General features: G+C 42.4%; 1 protein-coding gene across 17 annotated transcripts in view; it reads left to right on the forward strand.

Annotated features, from left to right (window-relative positions):
- The window catches only part of DOCK7 (dedicator of cytokinesis 7), a 140,397-nt gene that overhangs the window by 8,456 nt on the left and 103,978 nt on the right, over nucleotides 1–27,963 (forward strand). For 16 of the 17 annotated variants that reach the window (XR_012160459.2, XM_073357479.2, XM_073357481.2 and 13 more), the window contains exons 2-7: nucleotides 280–385; nucleotides 23,381–23,556; nucleotides 23,812–23,880; nucleotides 26,760–26,889; nucleotides 27,000–27,212; nucleotides 27,652–27,737. Coding sequence is in view for 16 of the 17 variants with exons in the window: in XM_073357479.2 (XP_073213580.1) it covers nucleotides 280–385; nucleotides 23,381–23,556; nucleotides 23,812–23,880; nucleotides 26,760–26,889; nucleotides 27,000–27,212; nucleotides 27,652–27,737 (780 nt within the window). In the remaining variant the exon portion in view is untranslated. Of the gene's footprint in view, nucleotides 1–279; nucleotides 386–20,550; nucleotides 20,842–23,380; nucleotides 23,557–23,811; nucleotides 23,881–26,759; nucleotides 26,890–26,999; nucleotides 27,213–27,651; nucleotides 27,738–27,963 lie in introns of those variants that run through there. The other variant, XM_073357478.2, reaches the window with a different exon arrangement.

Consider the following 27,963-nt stretch of genomic DNA (forward strand, 5'->3'; position numbering starts at 1 on the left):
CACACAGGAAAAGTGGAAGGAGCTTGCTAGGGACGGGTTCAGCCAGTTGGATGCCACGTCTCATTTTGTTGTGGCTTGGAAATGCACCACACAAGAGGAAAATGTTTGTATTTGGCTTAAGAATCTGAATTTTTTTGCCCTGCAGTAGATTCTATAAGTACTGGGAAGTCTCATACACACATTCTGTCCTCACGGGTCAACAATATTCCTACAGTGGAAGCACCTACCTGACATTTTGCCCTGGTTTACAAAAGTTAAATTGTTCCTCTCTTGTTTCAGAACTGTGGCAGCAGAAGTCAGGAAGCAGATCTCGGGGCAGTATGGCGGGTCTCCTCAACTTCTCAAAAACCTTAGTATTGGAGGCAGTGTTTCCCATCATACAACTGTAAGTAACACTCTTCCTTTATACAGTGCCACAGTAAAGAAGAAGATGCAAGTTGTTTTGATTGCAAGTCAGGAAAAAAAACCACTGTTCTATAAGTGATAACAATTTAATGAATTAACTGATAATAAAAACATTTAGACAAATAATTTACTACTGGCTAGCTTAGGCAGCCCTTCCTCAGCTTGCTGGCTTCTGTGAATCCTTTTTTAGGCACCTAATTCTCCCCATACAATGCATGGGGAACCTCGGTGCCTCACTCAGAATTGTGAATACCACCTATTAGGTCCTGCAGTACTCAGCTGAATTTTCCCATGTGAATCTAGACCAGAGGCCTTCTTCTGAGACATGGGGCTAGATTCTCTTACCAAATTCCATCCATTTTGCACAACTCAGGCAGTGCAAAAGAGAGAATCTGATCCTAACTGGCTAGCTGAGAATTCCTTTAGGGGAGCTCTCAGCAGGCACAAAGCAGCATAGCCAGCTTCTGTGCCAGCTGCACTCCACCACTGGTGCATAGGAGCAGGAAAGGGATGGCAGAGGCAATTAGGCTGGCCTTTCTTTAGATCAATGGTCTGAATCCTGCAAACAGTCTGCATGGGTGGATACTCCAAAGATATGTTCATGTGGCTCCCTTTGTAGGACTGTAGCCGTTGTTTATCCCTTTAAGGTCTCAGTCCTGCAATCAGTGCTGCATGCATGCAGGGTTCTGCCCACTCAGCTTAATGCAGGGTCAGGGCCTTAGGTCTGGTCTTCACTGGGGGGGGGGGGAATCGATCTAAGATATGTCGACTTCAGCTACGCTATTCTAGTAGCTGAAGTTGTGTATCTTAGATTGACTCAGAATCACTTACTTCGTGTTCTTGCGGCACGGGAGCGACCGCTGCCGCTCCCCTGTCGACTCCGCTTCTGCCTCTTGCCGTGGTGGAGTTCTGGAGTTGACGGCAGAGCGATCAGGGATCGATTTATCGTGTCTGCACTAGATGCAATAAATCGATCCCCAATAAATCGATTACTATCCTCCGATCCAGTGGGTAGTGTACACATGGCCTTAGAAAGTTGGAGTCTTGTCTTGGTCTTTGGGGATGGAATGGCAGCAAATGGAATAAGTTTCCCTGATAAAATGCTTTAGAAGGGAAGGTGAGAGTTTGGAGATGGTTATCACTGAGGAGTATGCATTTATTTAAATGTGTGAAATTATTCAGATGAGCTGAGGTTGGTTTTCTTTTTTTTTAAGAGCAGTTGAATATTGGAAACAAAATTGTCAGCATTGCCCACATTGAGGCAAATTATACTCACCATCTTCTGCTCAGATTTCAGAATTGAACCAGCTCTCTGGACATAAATCCAAGTCATCAGATACAGAGGGGGTGAAAATTCCCATGTACTTGCTCAAGGTGGAACTGCATTCTGGGAAACATTCATGATGCCTACATCATTGCTCTGTGTTAGACCAATCTATGTTGAAAATAATTCATTGCATCACCCTGTCCTCATAAAATGGGTCTGCTTAACTGTTGCATTCCAAGTTCTAGATACCTGTAACTTTTCATCTTTCATACCAGCTGTGCAGTGAAGTGTTCTCTTCTGTGTAGTATCAGTTGCTGGAAATCCTCCCTGGAGCATGGAACCCTGGCACACATGCTTTTGGGATACGATGTGGTCATCCTGTTTTGCAGTAAGGGCCTACTGAGGATCAGCTTCTGATATAGCACCTCCTACTTTAGTCTGCATCCCCTGTGATGCATTTAAAACCTTTCCAGCTTTCTCATCCAGAGCACACATACTTCCTTAGAGTCAACCTAACATTAAAAGGCCATGCTTGCATCGCAGAAGGCAGGGATAACCTCCAGCTTAAAGAAGTGAGTTAGCTTCATGCTGGGAATACTTTTGAAGTTTTATTCAAAGCGCCACATTTATCATTCCTGGTACCTGCAGTAGTTGTGATATCTTCCTCTGCTTCACGTGGAGCTGCTGCAGCACCACGATCACCGACAAATGTCGAGGGCCACATCCATAGTTGCCTTATGGGCCCTTTTTGTCAGTGATGTTGGCTATGCGGGCACAAAGGGACTATAGGGCTAGCTCTGTGCTATTGCCACAGAAGCCCTGGGGGTGTTCCAGGCTGGAGGCAGAAAGAAGGAGAGGGTTGATGGCAGGAGTCCCTTAGCCGGGGCAGTCCTGGACTGCTGCAAGCTGCATGGGGGCTATGGCAGCAGATGGAGCAGGTTACAGCAGTCATGACCCAGCCAGTCCCATAGGATCCATCTTGTAATCCAGAAGTAGGTCTATAAGTAAGATCTCTTCCTGCACCTATCCCAGATGCTGCTCAGCTGACCATACCTTGGTAAATCTGGGTATCATTTCTTCTTCTCTGTCATCTTTCTTCTAGCTGCATTGTATCCTCTGATTTTCTTTCTTCTGTAAGATTTTTCCATCATGCAGGCATCAAAACAAACATTCAGTGTTCCAGTGCTATGCTGAGAACTGTATGAGTGGACACTGTGGGGACTCTGCTAGTACAGGGATTTACCCATGCTGTTTTCAGAGCAGGATCAGGTCCTTAGGGGTATGTTGCCTTACTAGTGTGTTGCTCTAAGTCATCCCCCGCTGCTCCCTCCTATCAATCCTAGTGAATTATTTTGTACTTGTACTTCTGCGGCATCCTGTGTCTGTGTGTGTATATGGGGAGTCAGTGGAAATGTAAAACAGGATCTCAAGAATCTCAGAAAATGGCACACTGCTTGAAAGCTCAGCATTTCATATCAGACTTCACAATGGTTGATGTGCTTGTCATGTTAAATTCTACACTGAGCCTAGATGCTACTCAGAAGTAAGATTATCTCAAAGTGATAGTGGGCATGGTGACAGGACGTGGCTGGGCAAGTAAAGAATCTTTCTTTTTGAATGTGTAGCTAATACGACAGGGACTTGGTTGTAAAGAATTTAGGGCCAAATTCTGCTCTTTGGGCATGCATGACAGGCTCTCATTGAAGTCAGTGGGAGTCATGCATGAGTCCGGGGCAGAATTCAGCTGAGTGTTATACCTCTGGGATGCTAGAAAGAACTGGGCATGGCATTGGGCAGTAAATTCCCTTAGAGGGAGTGCTTTATGATAACCACACCCTTAGAAGTTGTCTTTGTTATGCAGAAATAGTCTTTGTTCTGGGAAAGGTTTGTGTGTTCTGGAGAATAAAATATAAGGCCCTGATCCTGCATAGCCGGTCTCTGCAGGCATTGGGGTCCACCCACCCACCCACCCACCCACACACACACACACACGAGCTTGCAAGACAAGGGCCTAAGTTGCTGTTTTGGATGCATTTGATAGTGTAATTGCTTGAGTGAATTATCTGACTTATTGTTTAATATATTATTGCCCAATCACCAGAGAGGTTGTGAAAAAGTCTGGTGGAAAATTAAATAAGAATGAGTTCATTTATTGAATCTAGGTATGAAAAGGTTAATGAATTCTTCTACCTTTTCATGTTGGAGAAGTGTCTTTAAACATTTGCTGTAGCCCGCTGTGGTGTACAGCAGGATTAATGAAGAGGACTGGTGAAGGCCCCCACTGGCTTTATCTACCCTATTTTTTTTTCTTAATATTTCCCTCTGATGCATGTCTCCAATGGTAGCTCTAGTAGAGACAAGGCATGTCCAACCACCACATATTAATCACTTATAATATTAGAGTTAGTGCCTAGAGACCCCAACTGAGATTGGGACCCCATTGTGCCAGGTGCTGCACAAATCCTAGTGAGAGATCATCCCTGCCCCAAAGAGCTTACGTTCGAAAGAGTTAAAAGGTGGGAGGGGAAACAGAGGTCATGCAGCTCACTGTCTGTACCAGGAATACACCCCAGGTCTCTAGACTCCGAGCCCTGTTTCCTGTCCAGTAGACAATGCTGCCTCAATGTGGAGACTCAAACATTGGCAGCAGGTCTACACTAGTGTTCCCACTGTTGAGTCTGCAGGATTTTTTAATGCTAGCATAGACACAGCCTATAATATTAAAGACATCCTGCTCAGTTGTATTTGTAGATGGCTACGATCCAAATGAGGTCACGCCACTGACCGGTCTTGGCAATTTCCTCATTAGCAATGGCTGCGGGTAATTATCCTGTTAGTCTTATGACACGTGTAGGCATTTTCTATAAAACAATATGCCTTCGTGAGGGAGTTGGTAACATGGAAAAAAGAGAAGGAGTACTTGTGGCACCTTAGAGACTAACCAATTTATTTGAGCATAAGCTTTCGTGAGCTACAGCTCACTTCATCGGATGCTGTAGCTCACGAAAGCTTATGCTCAAATAAATTGGTTAGTCTCTAAGGTGCCACAAGTACTCCTGTTCTTTTTGCGAATACAGACTAACCCGGCTGCTACTCTGAAACCTGGTAACATGGAAGTCACTTGGCACCTTGCAAGGTCTCTCCCTTAGTTTCTCATTGACTGAATCACATTTGCAGTCTCTTAGATGGCAGTTGAGTATGGGATGCAGTGCAGTAAACAGGTTTCAGAGTAACAGCCGTGTTAGTCTGTATTCGCAAAAAAAAAAGGAGTACTTGTGGCACCTTAGAGACTAACCAATTTATTTGAGCATGAGCTTTCGTGAGCTACAGCTCACTTCATTGGATGCATACCGTGGATACTGCAGCAGACTTTATATACACACAGAGATCATGAAACAATACCTCCTCCCACCCCACTGTCCTGCTGGTAATAGCTTATCTAAAGTGATCATCAGGTTGGGCCATTTCCAGCAGGATAGTGAGTTTGTGTGTGTGGTTTTTGGAGGGGGGTGAGGAGGTGAGAGAACCTGGATTTGTGCAGGAAATGGCCCACCTTGATTATCATGCACATTGTGTAGAGGGTTGTCACTTTGGATGGGCTATTACCAGCAGGAGAGTGAGTTTGTGTGTGGGGGGGTGGAGGGTGAGAAAACCTGGATTTGTGCTGGAAATGGCCCAACTTGATGATCACTTTAGATAAGCTATTACCAGCAGGACAGTGGGGTGGGAGGAGGTATTGTTTCATGATCTCTGTGTGTATATAAAGTCTGCTGCAGTATCCACGGTATGCATCCGATGAAGTGAGCTGTAGCTCAGGAAAGCTCATGCTCAAATAAATTGGTTAGTCTCTAAGGTGCCACAAGTACTCCTTTTTTTTAGTTCAGTAAACGGTCAGCTGAAATGTAACTAGTCTCTTCCCTGTAGTTTGGCGAGATCCTTATGCTGCATGAGCAACAGAAAAAATAATTCCATGATTGTTTCTATCTTTGCTACTCGTAGAAGCGAGGGAGAAATACACTAAGTATATTAAGGTGACAATACAGGAGCCTATGAGTTACTGCCTTCCTCCCTTCCCAGTTTAAATGCAGCTCTTTCTAGTTGTGCTTTGGGGAATTCACAAATTTAGGTCCCAGTCATGCAGACACTTCCACATGTGCTTAACTTTACCCACTGAATATTGTTATTGGCTGCAATGGGACTAGTCACAGCAATAAGTCTTTGCAAGCTCAGGGCCTTAGATTTGAAAACCCAGTTACACACCCCAACTATCAATTTATCTGTAAGAAATAAAAGTTAAGGTCTCAGAGTGTTTGATTCGGTGCTGCCTGGGATGGCGGGGGACAAGAGGAGGAATTTGCTCTGGGCCTCCTGTTTGAAAGAGCCCCCAAACGAGTTGCATTGCAACCTAGCACATGGTGTCGCAATGCCACTCAGGTTAGGACCAGCGGCCCGAGGGTTGGCCAGACCAGGCTTGGGTGGTGTTGTGACCCTGTATGCAATGTCACTCAGTGAAATTTGGCCCAGCAGCCCCTCCATCATGATGGAGTTTGTGTAATATTAGTAATGCCCAATAGACTTCTGGGTGCATTTGGACCCTATCATTAGGAGGTGAATTAGCAGCCCTTTGCACAGGTAAGTGGATTGTTGTCTCTTCCAACCATTTTACTGAGGGAGTTTTGTTGGGAACCAATCCTGCAAGATGTTGAATGCCTCCCTCAACTCCCATTGATTTCGTGGTGTTCAGCCCCTCTGAAGAAATTTGCTCAGGAGGAGTTTGCAGGATTGGGCCCAATGAGAGCTGAAGGCCTTTGCCTTGTTTTTCTGCTAAATTCAAGAGTTTAGTCTGGACTACTCTCATCTGTTTGTGACCACTTTCTTTCCCATCATTAAATGTTTGCTTTTTCTTTTCAGCAACTCATTATGCTGTGATGCTTGTTAACTCTTTCACTGCTGAGCCTTTAATGCACTCATCGTTTGTGCTGTTTTACACTGAATTTAAAGGCAAGTTAGGGACCTGGCTGACACATTCATTAGCATGTCAGGTGTGGTTTTACCTGGGTGTTTTTGGAATGTTAGGTAGAAGTCTTGGGTTAATTCTGGTTATTGTCTGGGCAACACAGGGACTTTCTCTTTCTCTGAATCTTGTTGTGCAGACTTTTGGTTTGGTGTTTAAGGGCTTGTGGTTATTCTTGTTTGGGTTAGTAAGAGCAGACCTGTTGACTGAGGTTGAGGGTCAAGTATCCATTGTTGTTATATTTCTTTGACTGACATTTTTGCTATTGTCCGTTTACAGAGAACAAACCATGCCCTCAAAAGCTGGAAAATAATCAGTAAATATAAAGATTTCTCTTCATCTCCTAACATCTAGCCTAGTTGTCTGTCTCTCTCTCCCTTGCTCTTTTTTTAGCAGCAGTTTTGAAAGCTTTTGCTGTTTAACGATATTTACATTGTTAAAATGGGAATAGATAGTTATGCATGCACTGATTTGTGAATACTTTAAACATTCAGTTTATGTGTATGTTTAAATGTGCATCTCTTTGTGCATTGTAAAGCTATAGCAGGAAATTGCAGAATAGTAAGGTTGTGTCAAAACTTGGAAAGGCAAACATTTCATGGTAAAAATGTTTTTGGGACCAAAATTTTATCTAAAATACCTTAAAATGGTTATATTTTGATTAGGGTAGGAAGAAAATAGTCTGGACTGTAAATATGTATTTTTCATTTTAAAAGTAACATTTTGTAGGATCTGGAAAATATTTTGCCATTCAGCTGGTTTTGCACAAGCAAAACACTGTTCCACAACTGAAACTGCACTGACATTGCCTGTTATGTTGGTGTGCAAAGACATTTTATTGCATCATTGGGTTTAATGTTAGCAAGCAGCGTGGTCCAAGGGGTAAGACAATGGACTAGGGAGGCCTGGGTTCTATTCCCACTGTGACATTGACCTTAACACTTCTCTTCTCGGTGCTTCAGTTTCCCCATGTAAAATGAGGCTAATGATACTTCCTCCCTTTGAAAAGTACTTTCAGATCTCTGAGCCAATGCCAGTTGGAGCCTTTCCATGGATGTAATCGGTGTTGAGATCAGCGTCTATGGAAGCTAAGATGTAATTATCACATAAGATGATATCGTAGTTATACAAAAGAACCAATGTTAATTTTAGCTTTATTCAGAAGAAGAGGAAAAGATAATGTTTGCCAAGGAATGGAAAATACTGCTAGGGAAAAAATTATAATACCCTCCTCTTTCCGTCGGCCTGCCCCATGGGGTAGAAAAGGTGTTCTAAGGTATCGAGTGCCACGTAACTTTATGCCCCAAAACACTAAAAATATATGCTCTAGAGAAACAAGAAATGGTAGGAACCAAGTCTTTGGATTCAGGGATGTGACTCTTACTGTTTTAGTCACATGAGGTTCTTTGCCTGGCCTTAGGGGACACCAGGATTAAAGACAAGCAAAACAATCACAATTATTAACTATGGCTATTTTATTAAAACTAAAATTATTTAAAATAAAGCTAAATAGAACACAGACAATAAACAGTGGTTACTTCAGTGGCAGGTCATGTATGGAGGGTGTTGGGGCTCACCAAAGCACACAAACCCAACACTTGTGTGTGAGGGAAAGAGTCTGTGAGAGAGACTACATATCGATTTTGAATACAGCAAATCTGTAGCAGCCTGCTATAGATTTTCTGTGTTCGCTGTATATATCTAGTAGCCGGGTATTCTTCTCCATTGCTCCTGTGGCATATACATAGACTGCAGTCAAGGTCAATCAAGAGGCAGAGCTGCTGCCATTTTTCAGTGGGGTTCGGGGTGCTGGATTCTCTGCCCAAGCCACAGACTGCAGTGACTGTCGAGCACTCTAAAGTCTTGCGCTCTGACCACCCCATATAGATCCTGCTGATGGGCTCTAAAAGATACATACTTTTCGTTGACATAGTTCCGTTTCAAACAGGACTACTTTCACATGTTCTAGATACCTTTTGGAGCACATCAGCTGGGTCTACATGGGGCAGGTAGAGCGCAATACTTTAGCGCAATCTACAATTTACACTCCTCCAGTGCACACCCAGACTGCAGGGACCAGCTTTCACATGCCCCAGTGCAACTGGAGTGACTCCAGGGCCAAGATATATTACCCAGGGGACAAGGCTTTTTTTTTTTTTTATTTTCCTGGTATGTCGCACTTACCCCAAGGTTCACCAACCACCACTGGGTTACTTCAGTGACCATCTCCTCTGTTTCTCTGTGGAGAGCTTTCAACAGAGATAATACTTTGAGGGGGTCCTCTCTGGTAGTGACACTCTTCCTTTGGTAAATGTAAACCAAAGTTTATTATTCCCCAAATCAGTAATGAGTCCTATTTTAGTATATCAGAGAGAACCAAAGCAGCATGTAGATGGGCAAAGGAATTTCATTTAAGGGTTGGTCAATGAGGTTTAGTTTATCATGGAACACTTAGTTCATAAATGGGCAGAGGTAAATGATTATAATGAAGTCCCATGAAATGAGTTTTTTAACTTGTTTAAAAGAAGCCATTCAAGGCAGGCATAGTAATTAATATGAAGAATCTTAAAATCAAATTAAATCCCACATTTTGCTTTGTTTACTAACATTAACAATGTCTCCTCTCCAGGAATACAGAGTTTAAACAATCTGATGTTTAATCAGACTAAACTGTTAGTACCTGAAATTACTAGAGCATTCCAATGTCCCATTAACATTATAACGAGAACAAGTTAAATCTAGTCCCTTGGGAGGGCTTTTGTATGCTCCATTTTACCAATAATCCTGTAGTCTGGGTGATGTCATCATGTTACAGAAGGAGTGCTGGGCTGGAAGGTCATTCCTTCTTGATAGTTGTCTTGTCACTGCTGCTGTTTTCGTTAGAGATGAGCACTGAAACCGTAAGAAAGCATATCTGGAAGAGTGTAATAAGAGTAAGTGTGGGAAAGTATAAGTGTTTTGGAGTGTCTTAAGTCAGAGGAATTTATACTGTTCTCTTTCCACAGTCTCACTGAAGATGGAAGATACCTTTTCAGGGGCTTGTCTGGATTCAGATATTAGTCGCTCTCACCTTTCATTGGCTCAACACCTTCATGGGGTGGTTTTGGTAGCATCTTCAGCTCATGAATATGGAGCCTGCTAATGCGTATGCAGCAGGGTTGTAATTCTTCAGTTGTGGGGTTATACTGCTCTTGTCTTTGTGGCAGGGAATTCTCATAACATTTTAAAGATACAGTGGAACCCCGTTTATCTGATCTAATTGGGCCGGATCGGATAATCAAAAATTTGGATAATCTGGAGAATGGGCAAAGAGCTTCAGCCCCTGGCTGCCGGGCTGTCAGCACCCGTTCAGTTAATACGGAGAGCTGGATAATGGAGGCTCCGATAAATGGGGTTCTGCTGTAGTTTAAAAAAACAAAAAGTTTAAAGTTCATTTTTTGAGCTATCCCTTTAGTTGATTCATGGTATAGTAGTAGTTAAAATTCTGTTTCAAATAAGTCAAAACACTCCTATTTTCTATATCAAAGTCTTTCTGCTCTTAAAATAGTCTTTTTAAATTAAATGATTTTAAAGGGAGTCTTTAATATTAAGTGGTCAAGAAAAAAGGTATTTTCTTTCATCTTACGAATCCTTGGAGAGGTGACTCTTGTCTTGCTGAGTTTGGTGAGGGGTGGCTTAAGCATTGCCAGATAACTAATTCCACAATTAATATAAATATTTCTATACTCAAATGGCTGTTTACATTAGTAACCAGTTATAGCATCAAATGACCTTGCTAGATTTGCGCCAAAAATATCTTACTATTTACTTAACAATGGTATCAGGCAGTTACTATATGAAGGCTTGCATTTAGATAAAAGTATTTGCAAATATGCATCTCAAAAGACTATTTCTTAAGTATTTGCAGAACAACAAAGGTTTTCGTCTTTAAATATCTGTAAAACATTTCCTAACCATAAATGGTCCCAGTGTTTAAAGAATGAAGACTTTAGAAATAAATCAGGTTAATCAAGGATATTTCTATTTGTGTGAGTTTAAAAACCAAAGGTTTTTCTCTTTGCAAAGAGGAGGGGTAAAGAGGCCCAGTTTATTAGTTTATTGCTCTGATAACATATCCTAAACATCACTCCTCTTTGGAATATTCTGAATAAGGAATAGACTTACATTCTTTTACACAACCAGATCACTTTCTAAAACATAAACATCAAGAATTTTTTATTTTTTTGAGATAAAGATCATGTCTATACCACACTTATGTTTGGGTAAGTTGGAGATGGGGGCGGGATCCTGTTCTTTGTGAAGACACAAGTGTTGGTTAATTGCCTTTAGGAACCATTTGGTCAAGCTTTATGACCTACCATTAGTAGTACATTTACAGTTTGCAATTAAAGATGCCTACTAGATATTCTAGGTAAAGCACAAATCACAATAACTAACACTTATCTACATCTTTCAAAACATAGTATAAAAGAAAATAGTATATAGAATGTTAAAACAAAGTAGAAGTTTTAAAGCTGCATCCCAGAATCTTTTAAACACACTTAGAGATAATAAATATGGATTTAAGACTAAGGAGCTGTCATCCTGTTCGATACTTGCTCCCTGTCACTTGTTGACAGAAAGCGGAGATTTTCTAGGAATTTTCTTAAATAGCTTGAACATTTCATTACAATAGCTCAAAGCTTATTTTTTGGTTGCTTAATGAATTCTCCAAGCATTGTGTTTATGACAAGAAGTGTAAGTATCTCTTAAAATTCAGTGATGGTAACGGTAAATTTGTAATAACCTAACTTTATAAAAATAATCTGTAATAATTTTATTAATAGTGATGCAAAAACGGTTATTGAGGTCTGCCGCCTCCTCACATCTGTAAAATGAAATGTAAAAACTTACTTATTAGTACCTGAGATAAGGGAGCAAGATTAGACAGTTAAAGTGAACACTGCTCTTAACTCATAGTTTAGGAGGTAAAAAAATCTACTGTCCCTACTCAGCAAATTAGTGATTGTAAACCAAAACCGCATTTTGTCATGTACAAATTTGTTTGTTCTGTGTTTTATTTTCCAGCATTTCTAATTACCATGGTTTGTCCCATGTAATCAGTCTCCAATCAATTTCATTTACTAGTGGAATGATTCAGTCTCTGTGACTTCAGTGTCATTTTCATGGTATGGTATTTTGGCAGAATAGAAACTGGCCAGTGGCTTCACTGAATGGGCTAAGCAGGTGGAGGTGACCGCTTGCTGTGGAGAGCTACAGGGATTGTTCTCCATGTTCACCAAGGGTTGGACAACAAGAACTAGTGAGCTTAGTTTCCAGCAAAGGAGATTTAGGTGAGAAATTAGGAAAAGCTTTCTAATTCTAAGGAAAGTTAAGTACTGGAACAAGTTACCTGAGGAGTCTGTGGAATCCCCATCATTGGTGATTTTTGAGAACAGGTTGGACAAACACTTGTCAGGGATAGCCTAGGTATACTTGGTCCTGTCTCAGTGTAGGGGGATGAATGAGAGAAAGGTTTCTCAGCCCTTGAGTTGGGACCCAAAATTGCATCACCAGAATGTTTCAAACGGTCTTGTGGCAGCTGCTGTGGCTGGGGCTGGCTGGGCTCACCTTCCTGCTCCAGGAGTCCCAGCGCCACTCAGGTTTGGCCCAGCCGTCGTGATGACGGGAGTCCGGGTAGGCCAAATTTGAGCGAGTGACGCTGCAACGCCATGAGCCAGGCCACAACTCCACTCTCAAAATGGTTGTCGTAACTTATGTCACTTGGGCGGGCGGGGGGAGCGACATAAGTTATGAGAACCATTCTGAGAGTAGAGCACTGAATTGGCCTTCATGGAGCAGCGCCCATTTACTCAAACTGAGAATATGGCCTCTTATAGCCAGAGCGGTGTACATATTTGTGTCCTAACCAATGATACTGCAGGTGCACAGAGAGGGAAATAAACAGGAAGGAGCCGCATTTTGGCTGGAAGAGCACTAAACTTGAGTAAAATACTATGTTTGCCATGTAGAGAAGGACAAAGTCAATAGGAAACAAAATTTTATTTTCAAGTTTTTAAGGGAACAGTGAAGAATAATGGAGCTTTAAAGACAGAAGCTTGACTGTCTCTGTTGCAGTAGAGTTATAAACCTTTGAAATAGGGTTTTATAATGTAGGTGCTGACAGCCTTAACTCCAGTGGCCCAAATACACCAATGTAATGCATAATAGTTTATATAAACCCAATCAATCAAACTGGTATCTTAGTTAAGCAGGGAAGGGGTGTCAGTCTATGGACAGATTAAAAATATATGCAAAGTATTTAGTTACAAGTGTTGTGCTTGATTCAGGAAGATAAAGACTTTATTGGCCTAGCCCTGGAAAAGAGCCAGCTCCAAGTGATTTCTTTTGTTCTGCCTGCGTTGTAGGAGCTGCAGTTTATCTATATATTGTACTTGATGTACAACCTCTTATCTAGGGGCCAGGTTATACCACCTTTACTCACACTAAGTAGCACCTTAGTCCAGGAGTAGCATTTTATCCATATTAATTTCAGTGGGGCTACTTGCAGAGTAAGGTACTGCTTGCTGTGAGTAAGGATGGCAGAATCTGACCTTAGGAATCAAAATGGAATGAAGTCTGTCTTGAGCAACTTTCCCAGGGATCAGCAAAAATTGATATGCTTTAATTAGGGGTCAGGCAAAACCAAGCTGCAACACTGGAGGTCTCTTGAGACATGGGGTGAGCTGTTGTAGGCGGATCTCAGGGCAGGTTTCGCTGTACATATTTTGAGACATCAGTATTGAAAACCTGTGCTATAAGGGACTGATCCAGTGCCCACTGAAGTGACTTCAATGAGTACTGGGTCACATGCTAAATAATGGTGCCCTTCATGGCCTATCTCCATCTCCGCTGTAATACCATTCATTTCATGGCCAAGGTTCACATCAGAAGGAACATTTTGCAACCTTCTTGCCAAGTGTAAATGACAAGAAAAGTTCTTGGCCCCATCGCTGGCTAGACATATGGGAGGACCCTCAGACCATTGCAGCTACTTGGAACCAACAACAGGACCCCCAGATTCTGAGCTGGAGTAACAAAGCACTGGCAGCCTGCACCAGTGGAGGGAACTGATATCAACTCTGCCATTTCTTCTGGTTGGTTCCCCCAAGCATAATCTCAGTCTGGATTGAGTTGCAGACAGTTTGACCTCATCTAAGACTTAGTCCCAGCAAAACAGTGTGGTAAATTGATTACCTTCGCCAAGTAGGTCTGATAGACCAGAGATGTAAAGTGTCCACTGAATACTGGAAATGCATAGCACCTGTCAGCCTGCAACAGCCTCATGCACACATTGAGGAGGTGGGGATGACAAGATATGTGAGAATCCTTGGGCCAGATGAGCAGTCACCAAACACGACTTTCGGAGTCCTTTCAGAAAAATGGAACGGAGCAACTCAAGTAGAATTTTGTTCATCCCTTCAAGACCACATGGTCAGTGGTATCAAAGGCAGCTGATAGGTCTCAAAGGAACAATGTGGATGCTTACTTAGTTATTCTCTATTTCTAGTTCTGCTGACCCCTGGCATAGAAACAGTGTCTCTATGCCCAAACTTGTACTGGCCTGGGTGAAATAAATCTGAGGAGTATAGGGACAGCCAGAGTTGTGTCCACACCACTGTCTCTAAAAAAGATAGAGGAAGGTTAGAGACCAGTAATGGAAATTTTGCCATTGACTTCAGTGGGGCCTGGATTTTTACCTCCAAGGTGGTTGTTGGCAAGATTATCAATATCCAGATGTGGCTTCTTGAGGAAAGGCCTACTAACCACTTCTTTAATAGAAGCTGGCACTGTGCCCACCTGAAGAGAATTGTTGACATCTTTTATAATAATAGCCTGTTATTTCGCCACTAGACTTTACCAGCCAGGAAGGAGGGGGGTTGAACATGCAGATGTTTGTCCAAAGATCTGCTAGCACCTTTAGATCCTCAGTGAGAGGAACTGACCAAAACTTAAATAGAGAAGACACTGGCTGTCTTCCACAAAAACCAAAGTTCAGACTGAATTAAAACAATCTTATCCATAAAGTACAATAACAATTTATTGTAGTCTTGGAGTGAATAATACTCAACTCTCTCTCTCTCCAGATGGAGACATTGAGCATTTATCAAACTGTCTAATGGCCTGAAACAGATTCACTGATTTGGACTTCATGGCTTCTTCCTTTGCTTCCTGAGTGACTGCAGTGTAAGATTTCAAAACACTTGACTATGTGATGAGGTGTGGGATTTTTACCAGTGTTCTTGTCATTTATCCTCACTTCTGCTGTAGACCAAGATGATCTGTGGAGATGATGAGTCATAAACAAAGTATAATAATGTCCTGATAGGTCATCAGTAGTCATCTATTCGCTGCATCACAGTTTTCCTCAGGGTCCTCTGAAACTGAACCAGTTCTGTAGCTTCCAATACTGGACCAATAAAACAGTTTCTTCATCTCAGTGGGAGCAGTGCAGCCTAAAATGACAAGGTTTAGAGGTTTGGGTTGTATAAGTAACCAAAATTTGAGATGCTTATCCAGAGCTTATCTGAACTATCCAGACTCCTTGGCTCTGCATATGTGGTCCAGAAATCTTAGGCGAACTAATTCATCGGGTGTGTGTAGCTTCTGCTCTGGGTCAAACTGGAAATACCATGAGAACAGCCACTTGTGCTTTGTTTCTGTTCCTGGCCTGCAGAGGTGTGTAACAGTGAAAAACAGCGCAGAGGAAAAGTTATGTGAACTTTAAACAACTTCATAAAAGCGTCTGTCCTGGTTCAGTTAAACTTCTGGTGGGATTTGGGTTGGTGCTTATTTTGTATAGACGAGTTCGCTCATCCCTACTTCTCCCTCCTCTTTCTTCACCTTTTACCCCACAGATAGCTAAAGCTTAAAACAATGCACTTTCCATTTATCTGCCAGTAGTCTAACATGAACTAGTTCCTCTTTATAACCATGAATTTATGTTTGGCCTGTTTACTCAGGTGCTAGACAGTATTTTTGGCTGCACAGATGGTGATTCTAATACTAGGCTTCTGGGTTTGACTTTTATGTTTATTTACATCTTCACAGTACAAGTCATCTGAAGAGACATAGTGGAAAAACTGTTAAGCCTAACCTTGTGCTTAGTCCGGAGACATGTGGCGCACCCACAGCTCCCACTGAGTGCAGTAGCATTGGCAGGTGTCCAGTAGGTCCTTTGGCGCTTTTCAGGATGAAGTCCTTCAATCATGTGGGTAGTAGGTTTTTTTCTTCTATTAAATATAAGAAACCTACATTGCTGGAGTACTGCAGTTGAGATTTTATATGCACAGAAGTCAGGAAATTCAAATTATGCATCTCCCCTGCAACCATAACTGAATCCTTACATAGATCACATATTCTGAGTTATTCTGTATGGTACTGAATTAATATATATTGTGCAGTGTGGCCAGTCTCCAGCCACAACTGTGCAGTGATGTGTTTTTCCCCCCCGTACTATTTCTGAAGGAGAGGAATTTAGAAAAATGGGGAGGAAATGAGAAAGGGGGGCTGCTCTGTCAAGCTGTGCACACGTGTAACTTGGTGGTGGAACTTTTGGTTCAAATGTTAGGTGCTCTGGGACAGTGCTCCTTAGGGTATATGAAGATTGAAACTGCCGGTGTGGGGGTGGTGGGCAGAAGGAAGGATAGCACATTTTAAACCCAAAATGTGTGTGTGTGTAAAATTATATATGATCATTCAAACAACCTTAACTTTACCCCTGTTATGCTACCCTTGAGAACAGCCAAAAACTCTAACAACCTTTGTCCTTCCTGCATGTAGGTTCAGTTTAGTAATGCCCAGGGGAATCAGGATTGTACATGGATAGGGTTCTGGACTGAGAATCAGGAAACCTCAGTTCTATTCCCAGCGGTGCCACTGGCTCATTCTGTGACCTTGGCTCAGTTATTTAACCTTTCTGTGTCACGATTTCCCAGTTTGTAAAATGGAGAGAATAATACTTATTCACCCTTCATGAAGTGCTTTGAGGTCTATGGATGCACAGCATTATATACATACCTAGTTAGTTAGTTAACAGCTCTGTCCTTCTGTACAGCTATATACAGTCCATGGAAGAATTCCTAATTATCCAAATAGCATACTACATACAGCTATGCCACTTGTTGCCACTTGTACAAGTGTAAAACAGAGCTAGTATGTCTACAGGTATATACCTCCTAATCTGGTATGATGAAATTATGATTTAGTATTAGGGTGATGTTTGTAGGGAGCCACTTAAAATCAGTTGTCTATGGTTCACATTTTCAAAATCCACCTGCAAGCTGTATAATTGCAGTGTCATTTTCTAAAAAGTAAGGTTAGAGAGGGAAATAGATGGTTAATGGTGTTAAGGGGGAAAGTTAAGGTTGTTTGGGTGACTGTCATGGTGAATTTCTTTACTTCTAAAATACTCTGTGTTTTGTTTATATTGTGGAGACTTAACTGGAATTTCCAGACTTTCTAAAGTTTCTGGACCTCAGCCTCAGCTCGTGTGAGCTGGCATAGCTCAATTCACTTCAGTAGAGATACACCAATTTACATTTGCTGAAGATTTAGCCATGTGAATTTTGAGAAAATTAGTGGTCTTTAAGGGTTTTTTGGCTGCAGTAAGAGAGATTCTTTTAACAGTAACTCTAGGTTAACAAAGTCTTTTACCTGCAAAGTTTCTTGTTGTTAAGAGAGAGGATTAAGAAGTGGAGCCTCTAGGTGGGGATAGGAAAACTTTGAGAAACTAACTTCCAAGATGCAAATTAAATGTCTGTTCCATTGTCTCAGATCAGTGGGTGGAATTTTACATGCAGGTTTTCTACAGTGGAAGATGTGGCCTGAATGAAAAGTGTGTGTCTGGCCTGAATGACAAGCGGAAGTAGCAGTGAAAAATTCTTGAATACTGATTGTTTTTTATATGACTCATATTAGGATATTCAGTCTAGTCAAAGAGCTTTCTCAGATGTGCCAAATAATTCTTGAGACACTGTCAGTTATTTTTTTAACTCTTTTTGGAAAACTTATTTTTAATATTTCATTTTCATAGTAGGTGTGTGTGTGTGTACAAAATACAGTACTGTAATTTCATGATCTCAGACTAGGAGGTTTATCCAGTGTATCCAGTTTACACAGTTTGTATTCTGTCCTTCTCCATCTGACAAAGTGACATTTTTGTACCATTCTGGGAAAAATCTTTTATAGTAAAATCTTGTGCCACCTCCATGGCCGTGCCCAGGTCATAATCATGTGGAATTGCTGCATAAAAATCTGTATAAGACCATTCTTTAGAGACTGCCTACATTGTTAAATTAGTACAAAAACTTTCTCTGTTTCGAAACCGATATTTTAAAAGAAGAACAATATGCTACTGTGGGACACAGTTACAGCGGTATTAAGGTGCTTACATCTGTATTGCTTATTCATGTAAATTTTCATAAATAAGACCTTGTCTACACACAAATCATATCACTTTAATTAAAGTGGTGTGGTGCAACCTTCCTTGGGTGGACCTACTTATGTTTGTATAAAGGTGCTTATACAGGTATAGCTTATTCCTGTACAGGAAGGGGAATAAGGGACATTTATACGGGTAGAACTGTACCAACACTAGGGCTTGTACAGGTTTAACTATGTTGGTATTAGTAGTGTAGTTGATTTTACCCACTTTTCGTCTGGGGAATATGGAATTCAGTTTGGGAATTTACTGACTTTTCATCTGGGGAATATGGAGTTCAGCTAAGATTAATTTACCCATTTCTTTTTTTTACCACTGCATCATTGATTGCTATAAAAATTGCCCCTGAATCAACATAATTGAATCAATACAAAAGTTGTATGTAGCCCATGCTTTAGAAGCATGCTTGTATGCTGGCTATGGGTAAGTGGCAGAGGGTATAACATTTTTTATTAAAGCTAATGTTAAAAAATTGTATAATACACAGGTTAAGAAAAGAATATTTGTACATCTGGGTATAATGCTTAGATTATCCGCAAATACAAAGGTTCCTTTTAAAGTCATAAGATACATGTAATGCATAATCAGCAATCACCCAAATTTAGGTGAATGCATTTAAGAATACAATTTAGATATTAGCATACAAGTATTTGGGTACATCACTCATGAAAAGTTATTCAGAGACTTGGCCGTGGAAAGCAAATATAGTAATGAGTGAAGATTGTCTCTCAGTAATTGAGAATTTAGGGTTGGTTGTACATTTAGATAATACAATCCAGGAGGAAAGTATTTCAGTTACTTTCCTGTCTGCACTTCTAATTGGCATTCCAGCTCATCCCTCCTGGTATTGCCGATGTCCAGTGATGCATTCTATGTATATGTCCCTCGACCATCTGATGATGTCCAGCACCATGAGTTGCCACATCAGCCGAGCGTAGTCTTGACCGATTCTGGATTCTTTCAACACTCACTAGTTACTGGGGTCCCATACGCCCAAGGCTCCCACGAAAAGCCCGTGTGTCTGAACCTGGTAACCCTAGCCCTCTTCGGCCAGAGGGGTGTATTTCTCCACCTCTCGAGCTCGGGCATCATGGAAGGCCGGGGTCCTGTTCTCGAAGGGCACTGTATCTACACTGCAATGTAAGCCCAGGTTTAGTGGGACTCAATTCAGCAGAGCCTGAGTTTGAGAACCCAGGGCTTGAGTATCTACATTGATTGCCAACTCTAGGTTAAGAAATTTTTTAACCCGGGCCTCCAACAGTATGCAGACATGAGTCCAATCAACTGTATCCCAGACTTCCGAGTGCCCTCCAAAAATGTGGCCATTCTGTCCCTTTCTTCATGGGGCAGTGCGGGAAAACTGTCCACCTTACACGTTACAGGAAGTTTGAATAGTCTCCCAGCACATCCTGACGTGCTGTCATTTTGGTCTGTGTGCTCCCAGCAACTGGAGCCAGCAATATGCAGGAGTCAGCATTTGAAGAACTTCTCTCTCTTGAGCTTTCACTTCTGTGTCAGGAAATGGGCAGAGCTTCCACAAGGTGCTGGTGGATATTCTGGCAGTGTTTCCTGACCCACTGAAGGCAAGTGACAAAGCTAATGGCAAAGCAGGTGGAGGAGAAGGAGGACACAGAGATGGCAGACTCAAATTGGCTGATGCTCCTCAGGGCACTTGGTATATCTGCCAATGCCCCCTATGTCGACCAGTGCTTACGTAGACCATAAGCATGGACTGGGGGACAACATCGTTTTGCAGACCTGGAATGGCCAGGAGTGGATCCAGCGCTTTTGCATGAAGAAAACTACATTTCTGGAACACTGTGAGCAGCTTGCCCCAACCCTCCAGCCTAAAGACATGTGTATGAGGGCAGCCATGCCGCTCTAGAAACGCGTTGCTATAGCTGTCTGGAAGCTGGCTACCCCAGATTGCTACAGGTCGTCTGTTGCCAACCAGTTTGGTGTTGGAAAATCAGCTGTGGGTAGGGTGGTGGCAGAGCCAGTGCACTCAGCCAGAAAGTTTACCTGCCACAGCCGGAGCTGTCCAAGGTTTTCCTGGACTACATCCCAGGGTACCATGCAGGGGACTCAGGCTGTGGTGTGGGTGCAACAGGAGCCAGTGCTCTTCTGACCGTTAATTGTAGCAGCTGCTCCAAAGTTCTTTCTGCTGAGCTCTGGCATCCTCCTTTAGTTGCCATTCCTGTTCCAGGAACTGTGAAGGAAGTGCCTGCTCCCCCGCTGAAACCCTGTCCTCAAGCTGCGCAACCAGCCTGAGTCTTTCCCCTCTCCTCTCGCCCGTGCCTTTCTTCTTGCCGTCAGTCCCTCTGTCTTTGGTACTGGGGCTGCTTGTTGGCCCTGTCCAGAACTTCAACCACAAGTTCACCATGGAAATGCTTCCTCGTGGAACGGTCCGTGAAGGTGTGTTGGCCCAGGCTTCTGCTGCAATGTGGGGGAGCTGTGAAGGTGCTGCAGGCTGTAGAGGTCAAAGGGCCTTGGAATAGGACAAGACACACAGAGTTAGTGTCAGTGCAGAAAAAATCCTCGTGGAATATCAAGGACATGAAATGTTACTGTTGACACCTGAACTTCAGTATATTGTGAGAGGGCTGCTTCAGACCACAGAAGCTCCCTGGACCCAGCCGGGTTCATCACAGCGAAAGAAGTGCAGAGACAACGGTAAGTAAAAAATCACAGCTGCTTTTTTATTTTCCTAAAAATTGCAAAACAGATTTATAAATGGAACACATTTCCATTGTCCCCAGCTCCCCAGTTCACTGTTTTCAGGCAGCACGTTACACGTACTACGCTGAGTGTTTACAGAGTAGCGTCCTTACAGGCATGGCAATGTAAGGCTATTATTTTTGACAAACAGGAAAGATCTGTGCCTTTCCAGTAAAAAATCACTTTTCAAGGCGTTTTTTACTGTTTGCATTTCCTAGTTACCATTTTGAATTCCACATGGTGGAAGTGGGTGGGTAGGCTGGGGGGACACCAAGACGCTGGCATACAATCCATCATCAGCAGATATATGTTGCTAGCCGGGGCTTGTAATAACTTTTGCATTGGTTCATAGAATGGAAACTCCTCCCGTTTCTGTATTAATAAACATACCAGGCTCTGGGGCAGCTTCTGTCCCTTCTGTTTCTGATGCCAGTTCCATCGCTGGCTGTTCCTCAGGGGGAGGGAGAGAATGTCAAAAAGTGGCTCAGAGTAAAGCCCCAGGATATGCTGCAGCTGCTCCTGTGGCAAAGCTTCCTCAGGGACTGGTGTCAGCAGCAGAGTCATTTCACTAGCTTCATTTGGCACCTGCTGCTGGCTTCCATCAGTTCCCATGCTGGATTCTGGGGCCAGCAGGTCACCAACTTTGCTAACCAGGTCATCATGCAGCGCCATTGACTTTGTGCTCAGTGCACTACCCAGCACCTGGTCAAACTCCTCATAAAATGGGCAGGATGTCTGTGAGTTGCCCGAGGTGCAGTTCTGGTCCCCAGTTTTCTGGTCCTTGGTCCTGAGCTGCTTAATTTGCTCCCTGCACTGGTTACCAGTCCAGTAAATTCCCAACACTGCCAGCTTCTTTGCTATTGGCTGGTATGTGTGGTCATTCCTGGTACTCTTACTGCCGTCCACTGTTTTGCGGGCCTCGCACCTGAGATTAACCACAATCTGGCTGTGCACCCGCGAACATGAAGCAGGGTGCTTTGCGGAGGACTGCTTCTGGTCAGTCTCCATTGCAAACACAACAGGTTCTCCAAAGGTGTGTGTGCAGCTCAGCAGTTAGGAGAAAAAAAAAATGGAAGGGTTAAACGCTGACTCGCTGAGCTGCTGCACTACAGTAAGGGGGCTTGCTTCCATTTCCCTGAAGTCACTTGGTGATTCTTAGGATAGAGAGGACAGAGGAAGTTGGCCCATGGGATTGTGGGATACTTTTGGTGGACTCCCAGGACCCGAGTCTGGAGGAGGGAGTCTACACTGCAAAGCAATAGTGGTTGAGCCCTGGGTCCCAGTTTAACTTGAACTCAAACCCTCCATCCTCCTGGGGTTCTAGGACCCTGTGTCTGAGCCTGAGTCCAAGACGGAAGAGAGGTTTGGGCTCAAGCCTGAGTCTGAGCCTGGGCTTACATTGCAGTGTAGACATACTCCTTGGGTGTTGACAGTAGGTCCAGCTTGTGCCCCCCCAAAAACCCTTAGTGAGGTGGCGTTTGCATATGCATTAAAAAAACTGGTTGGTGTGCACTGCTGGAAGACACTCAGATACTATGACGATAAGTGTGATATAAGAACCAATACAGAATAGGATATAGTCCAGAATAGATCAACAGAGGCAGGTAGCTTTCATTTTGGAGACTTTTCCATTTGAGAATCTGTGAGGAGTCATTCTTTTTCGTACAGAGTACATTCCCTATCCAGGTTATAACCATTTTCAGATCAGACATGTTTTTGGGCCTACACTATCTGATGGTTGTGTAGGGGATATGGAACGCTGTTAATTTTGGAGATCACATGCTGTCAAGGGATAGCCACGTGTCGGAATCTGCCATTCATGTTGCTGTGGTTGGTGCAAATCCTATAGATCTTACACAAGTAAAACTCCTTTGGGGAGCTGGGGAAAAGACTACAGGATTTAGTGCATAGTAAATGAATCTAATTTACTCTTCAGTATAAGTCCGTGGGACTCTTTTTGAGGGGGAAGAGTAGATTATGTTTTGCATTCCCGAGAGAAGACATTTACATGGAGACAGTGTTAGCTTTCATAGGGGTGTTCCCTTCACTGTTTATAGTGATTTTGCAACTGTATCTGCATTCCCCAGGGTAAATGAGTTCTGTGTGTCTCTTGAGTCAAAGAGTGACCTTTGGTGGTAGTTCAGATTTGTGGGTAATCAAAGAGAAAGTGACAGATCACCAGTAATAAAATGAGAGATTTACTTTTGAGTTAAACTAATGAATTTCCAGCTCTTATGGAAAATGTGGTAGAAGCAATGTCAGTGATACTATAATGATTAGCATAATATACATACCAGGAGAGGTAGCTGGATAAAACATAGGGTGTGAAAATTAGCTTCATACTGTATGTTGGTTCAGACTAACTGCAGTCTGGCAATAGACCAAGCTGCTGTTTTAATTGGGAGGTCAATCTGGTTTTAAAAGTGCAGTAGAAAATAAGACTTGCTTTTGATTGTTCTCATTAAAAACTCTCCCACGGCTTGACTTCTCTTAGGTTCCACTTACGGAAGCTGTGGATCCAGTGGATTTGGAAGAATATCTTATTACACATCCACTTGCAATGGATTCCGGGCCTTTGAGGGACTTGCTTGAATTTCCTCCAGATGATATTGAAGTTGTGTACAGTCCTCGAGAATGTAGGACTCTTGTGTCAGCTGTACCTGAAGAGAGGTAAGGTGCAGAAAACTGCAGGCCTGACCTGCAAACACATGTATCTTTTCACATGGAAGTGGACCCCATTGAGTTCAAAGGAGCTGCTTGGGGTATAAGTGTTTGCGAGGTGGGGGCCAAATTTTTCTTTTACAATAACTTCTTCCATGTGCGTGAAAAAGATCGTACTTTAATATACTATGAAGTGAAAAGTTGATATGTCATTAGAAAAATTAATTTTTTGTGATTTGAAGAGATTGTCTTATTCTTTTACAGTGAAATGGACCCTCATGTGAGGGATTGTGTAAGAAGTTACACAGAAGATTGGGCAATTGTGAACAGAAAGTAAGTTACAATGTGATATTTATCATTTTGATTTAAGGTCCTGATCTTTCAAGGTGGATTCTGGTATGAGCAAACAGAATGATAACTGCAGACCTACATTTTCAGAAGTGACTAGGATTTTGGGTGCCTCTCCATATTTGGCTTCCTAAACCAAGTGAAGTGGATGCTCAACACATTCTGAAAATCAGGCCCTTCCAAGGTATCTGATGTTCCATGCCCAGAATCTGAAGCACCAGAAATCCTTTTTGTCATCAGTGATAACTTCCTTTAGGTATTGGACGGTAGGAAAAAAATTAGGGAATATAAACATGCAGGTCAAATCTCTCTCTCACTCTCTCGGCATCAGTTTCTTACAAAAAGAAAATAGGTTTGGGAAGGTACACTTTTGGTGGGTGAGCATTTCTGTAGTAAAGGTGTCTAAAGTAATAATCATGTGTTCTCAAAGAGGTTCTGCAGTTGTACATTACTTTAAAAATGCTTAGTAATATTTAAACTCTACCAACATTTACATAATGCTTTGACTTAACTGTTTAGAGCCTGAACATAAATTGATTAATTTATGCAAATCAGTAGGAAAATGTCTGGCTAGCTTTTCTTTTAAAAGTGTGTCTTGAATGACTAAAGTTCTGGCAACTATAAAAGAATCACGGCCAAGGAGCAAGTGATCCGTGTGATGCTACATCACCTAAAAATGACACTACGATAGCTGCTGCCATGTCCTTGTGGCAGCTGCTACAGTTCACTGGATTTAATATTGTCCCAAGCACCACTGTAGGGAATGCTGAAGACTTGCTTTTCAGAGATAGCATAGCCTAAGAAAAACAAGGTCTGTAATTTTAAAAAAAAAAAAAAGGGAGGGGGGCGGCTTTATTTACTCACCTGTGTTTGTAAGCAAATAGTCTAGTTTCCGCCATATACTGGGGCAGCATAACCCACATAGCCAGCAGACATGCATCACTAAATTTAACAAAGGTTTGCACCGTTTCCAAATGTGCATGTCTAAATGTTGCCCTCCCCTATGTGGGTGCACCAGAGAGGGAAAGAGTGCAAGGAGTACTACCCCACTCATACAGGAAGCAAACAAGTCTGACTCCCAACACTGGGTATTCAGAATAGACATAGCCACTGGAGGTTAACAGCACAAAATTAGGTGTGTCTGATTGGGTGAGGACAAGGCCTGGCTCTCACTCCCACGTTGTGGACCCAGGTGGCTGCCCTGAGGAAAGCGTTCCCTGTACAGATTAGCATGCTGAGTGCCCAAGAGACATTGTGTCTTTCAAAGGCATAATGTCTCCAACCTCTGCCATGGAAGTGGTGAGCCTCCTCCCACTCCTTGGCACAACTCGGTCTTGCTAGAGGCATCGCTAAGCCCTTTGAGACCAGAAGGAGCACAGACAAAATTAGCCTCCCAGATTGTGGTCCAGCTGATGCATACTAGCCACCAACTGCTAGAGGTAACATTCCCCCTCCACCTCCACCTCCACCCTCTGCAGAGGGTATGCTCTATCACCACAGCAAAGTGGTGGTGGGGGCTCGGAAGGCCTGATCCTACAAGTGTGGAGCAGCTCCTGGAAGTGCTGAGTGCACCCAGTTCCCCTTACCTACAGTTGAGGGTGCTCTGCACCTCCAGGAACTGATAGGAATCTTGCAGATTGAACCCTCCGTGCAGTTCCAACAGTGCAGATGAAACACTGGTGGGAGACAGCGGGTGTCTTGCCTGAATAAGGGCTGCAGGGTTGTGTGTGAAGCGGGAGAAGAGTCTGACTGCCTAGTTGGGAGGGACCGAGTTTAAATCTCAAAGTTTGGTCGCTTGCTCTATGGGTTGTCAGGATTGTGACTGCTGCAGGAGTAGCTTGCTGTACATGAAAAGGGGCAGTAACAGACTTGCTCATAAGCAGTCCCTTCAGGTCAGTGGTTAGAGTGGCATTGACTAGCTTTGGTTGGAGCTAAATCCAGCCCTTCTTATCTAGATTAGAAGGATGCTATAAAAAGGGGCTTCTGACATGTCTCCCTTCTGATCCTGCAGAACCTAATGGGGGAGAAATCCCTTATTCCAATATCTTTGTTTGCAGTTCTCTGTGCCCAGAGCATTTAGTGGGCCCTTGGCTCTCTTGAGTGAGTGCTCTAATTGTAAACACATTTTCTCTAATTATCTGAAAAAATAATAGGGTTTCCTAATGCTGACCTTTGCAGTAATTTGCTACCCTACACTGGAGGCAGCAATCCTAGAAAGCATTGAATGAAGCTAAGATTAAAACAAATTTTACTTTTATCAGCTAAGCCGTGATTGAAATGTAATACTTTTGAGTCTTTGCTTTGCACATTCAGATAATCTGGGTAAAACATTGTGTAGCTAACTGATAAATTGTAATAGTACCAGGGCCTGTATTATTCAAATTTCATTGGAATTTGAGGTCCCTCAGCATATTACTCAGCACTTCATAGGATCAGACCTGAAGTTGGCCCAAAGGCTGTTCATCCCCATGCTTTTAGCCAGTTTAACCCACTCTGCCTTTAGGTCCAGCTTTAAAATCACCATATTTTCCACCCAGGTTACTTGGGCTTACATAGGATTTCCTTTCAAAGCTAGTCAGTATTGTTTTGTATCTTAAAGCAGTCATATTGCTGTGGAGTGACATGAATCATTCCCAGTCCAGTGCAGAGCAAGAAGTGACCGGGAGAACGGGAAATAAACCTGAGTCTTCCACACAGCAGCACACATCATTACAAGCTTACTGTTAAGCATGACAACAAATATTTCTGGGAGTGATTTATAATTTAAAATGGTGCTGAGATAATCCTGTATATGCTCAAGTATGCTTGTTTGGAGATGGGGGTGAGAAGGATAAAAATTACTTGAAATATTCTGTTTTGAATAGATATCACAAACTGGGAACCGGATTTAATCCCAACACATTAGACAAACAGAAAGAGAGGCAAAAAGGGCTCCCCAAACAGATCTTTGAGTCGGATGAAGCTCCAGATGGCAACAGTTACCAAGATGAACAAGTAATGTGCCTTAAAACCCTGCCATGTAAAAGCTACACAATAGCCATGTTTTAAAAATATGACTCCTTCCCTATTGCATTATTAATTACATTTAATTTGTTAAATCTCAGGATGACCTTAAAAGACGTTCAATGTCAATAGATGATACTCCACGGGGCAGCTGGGCATGCAGTATTTTTGATCTGAAGAACTCCCTTCCTGATGCTCTCCTTCCAAACCTACTTGACCGAACCCCAAATGAGGAAATCGACCATCAAAATGATGATCAGAGGAAGTCAAACAGACACAAGGAGCTTTTTGCATTGCATCCAGCACCAGATGAGGTATTTTGAGTGAATGTGGAGTAAACTAGTCTAGAAAGAAAACATAAGGAGTAAGGGGAATGTGGGACAAAGTCAAATTACAATGGATTTAAAGTACTAAGGAAATAAGATCATCTCAGTTTAATTTCCATAAAACTGTATTCCAATTTGCCTGTAGTAGCATATGTTTTGAGCATGTGGACTAGCCAAGGATATTACTTTCCAAAGACCTTTTTTCTTTGTAGATCTCCAGTCCCCTATTATGTAGATACCCTAAATTAAATCCCGTAGCTCTTATTTATAGTCACAGTGAATGCAACATGCAGTTAAATCTTGAGGATTAAATTGTTACTTATGTTTTAGAAGAAAAAAAATCTGAACCTAGATTAGCGTTTTAATGATACTATTGGAGTGTAGCAATGACCCATGTGTAAATGACTGCTTCTGTGACAAATTCCAGGAGGAGCCTATTGAACGGCTTTGTGTCCCAGAAGTACCCAAAGAACATTTTGGTCAGAGACTTCTTGTGAAGTGTTTGTCTCTTAAGTGAGTATTATTTTAATATAGGGTCAAATTCAGCTGTTATACCAATGTTTAATGGGAGTAACTCTGTTGATTACCCCTTACTTAAAGGGACACAGTTAAGATGGTTCTTAGGCTTAAAAAGGCATGTATTATATTGTCATTAGTTGTGCAATATTATGGAACTCATATCAGCCAATTTTATGTGTCAAACCTTTGTGGTAAGTGTGTGAAATGGAAAACACTCATG

Source organism: Lepidochelys kempii, chromosome 8, assembly GCF_965140285.1.
Source record: "Lepidochelys kempii isolate rLepKem1 chromosome 8, rLepKem1.hap1, whole genome shotgun sequence".
NCBI lineage: Eukaryota > Metazoa > Chordata > Testudines > Cheloniidae > Lepidochelys > Lepidochelys kempii.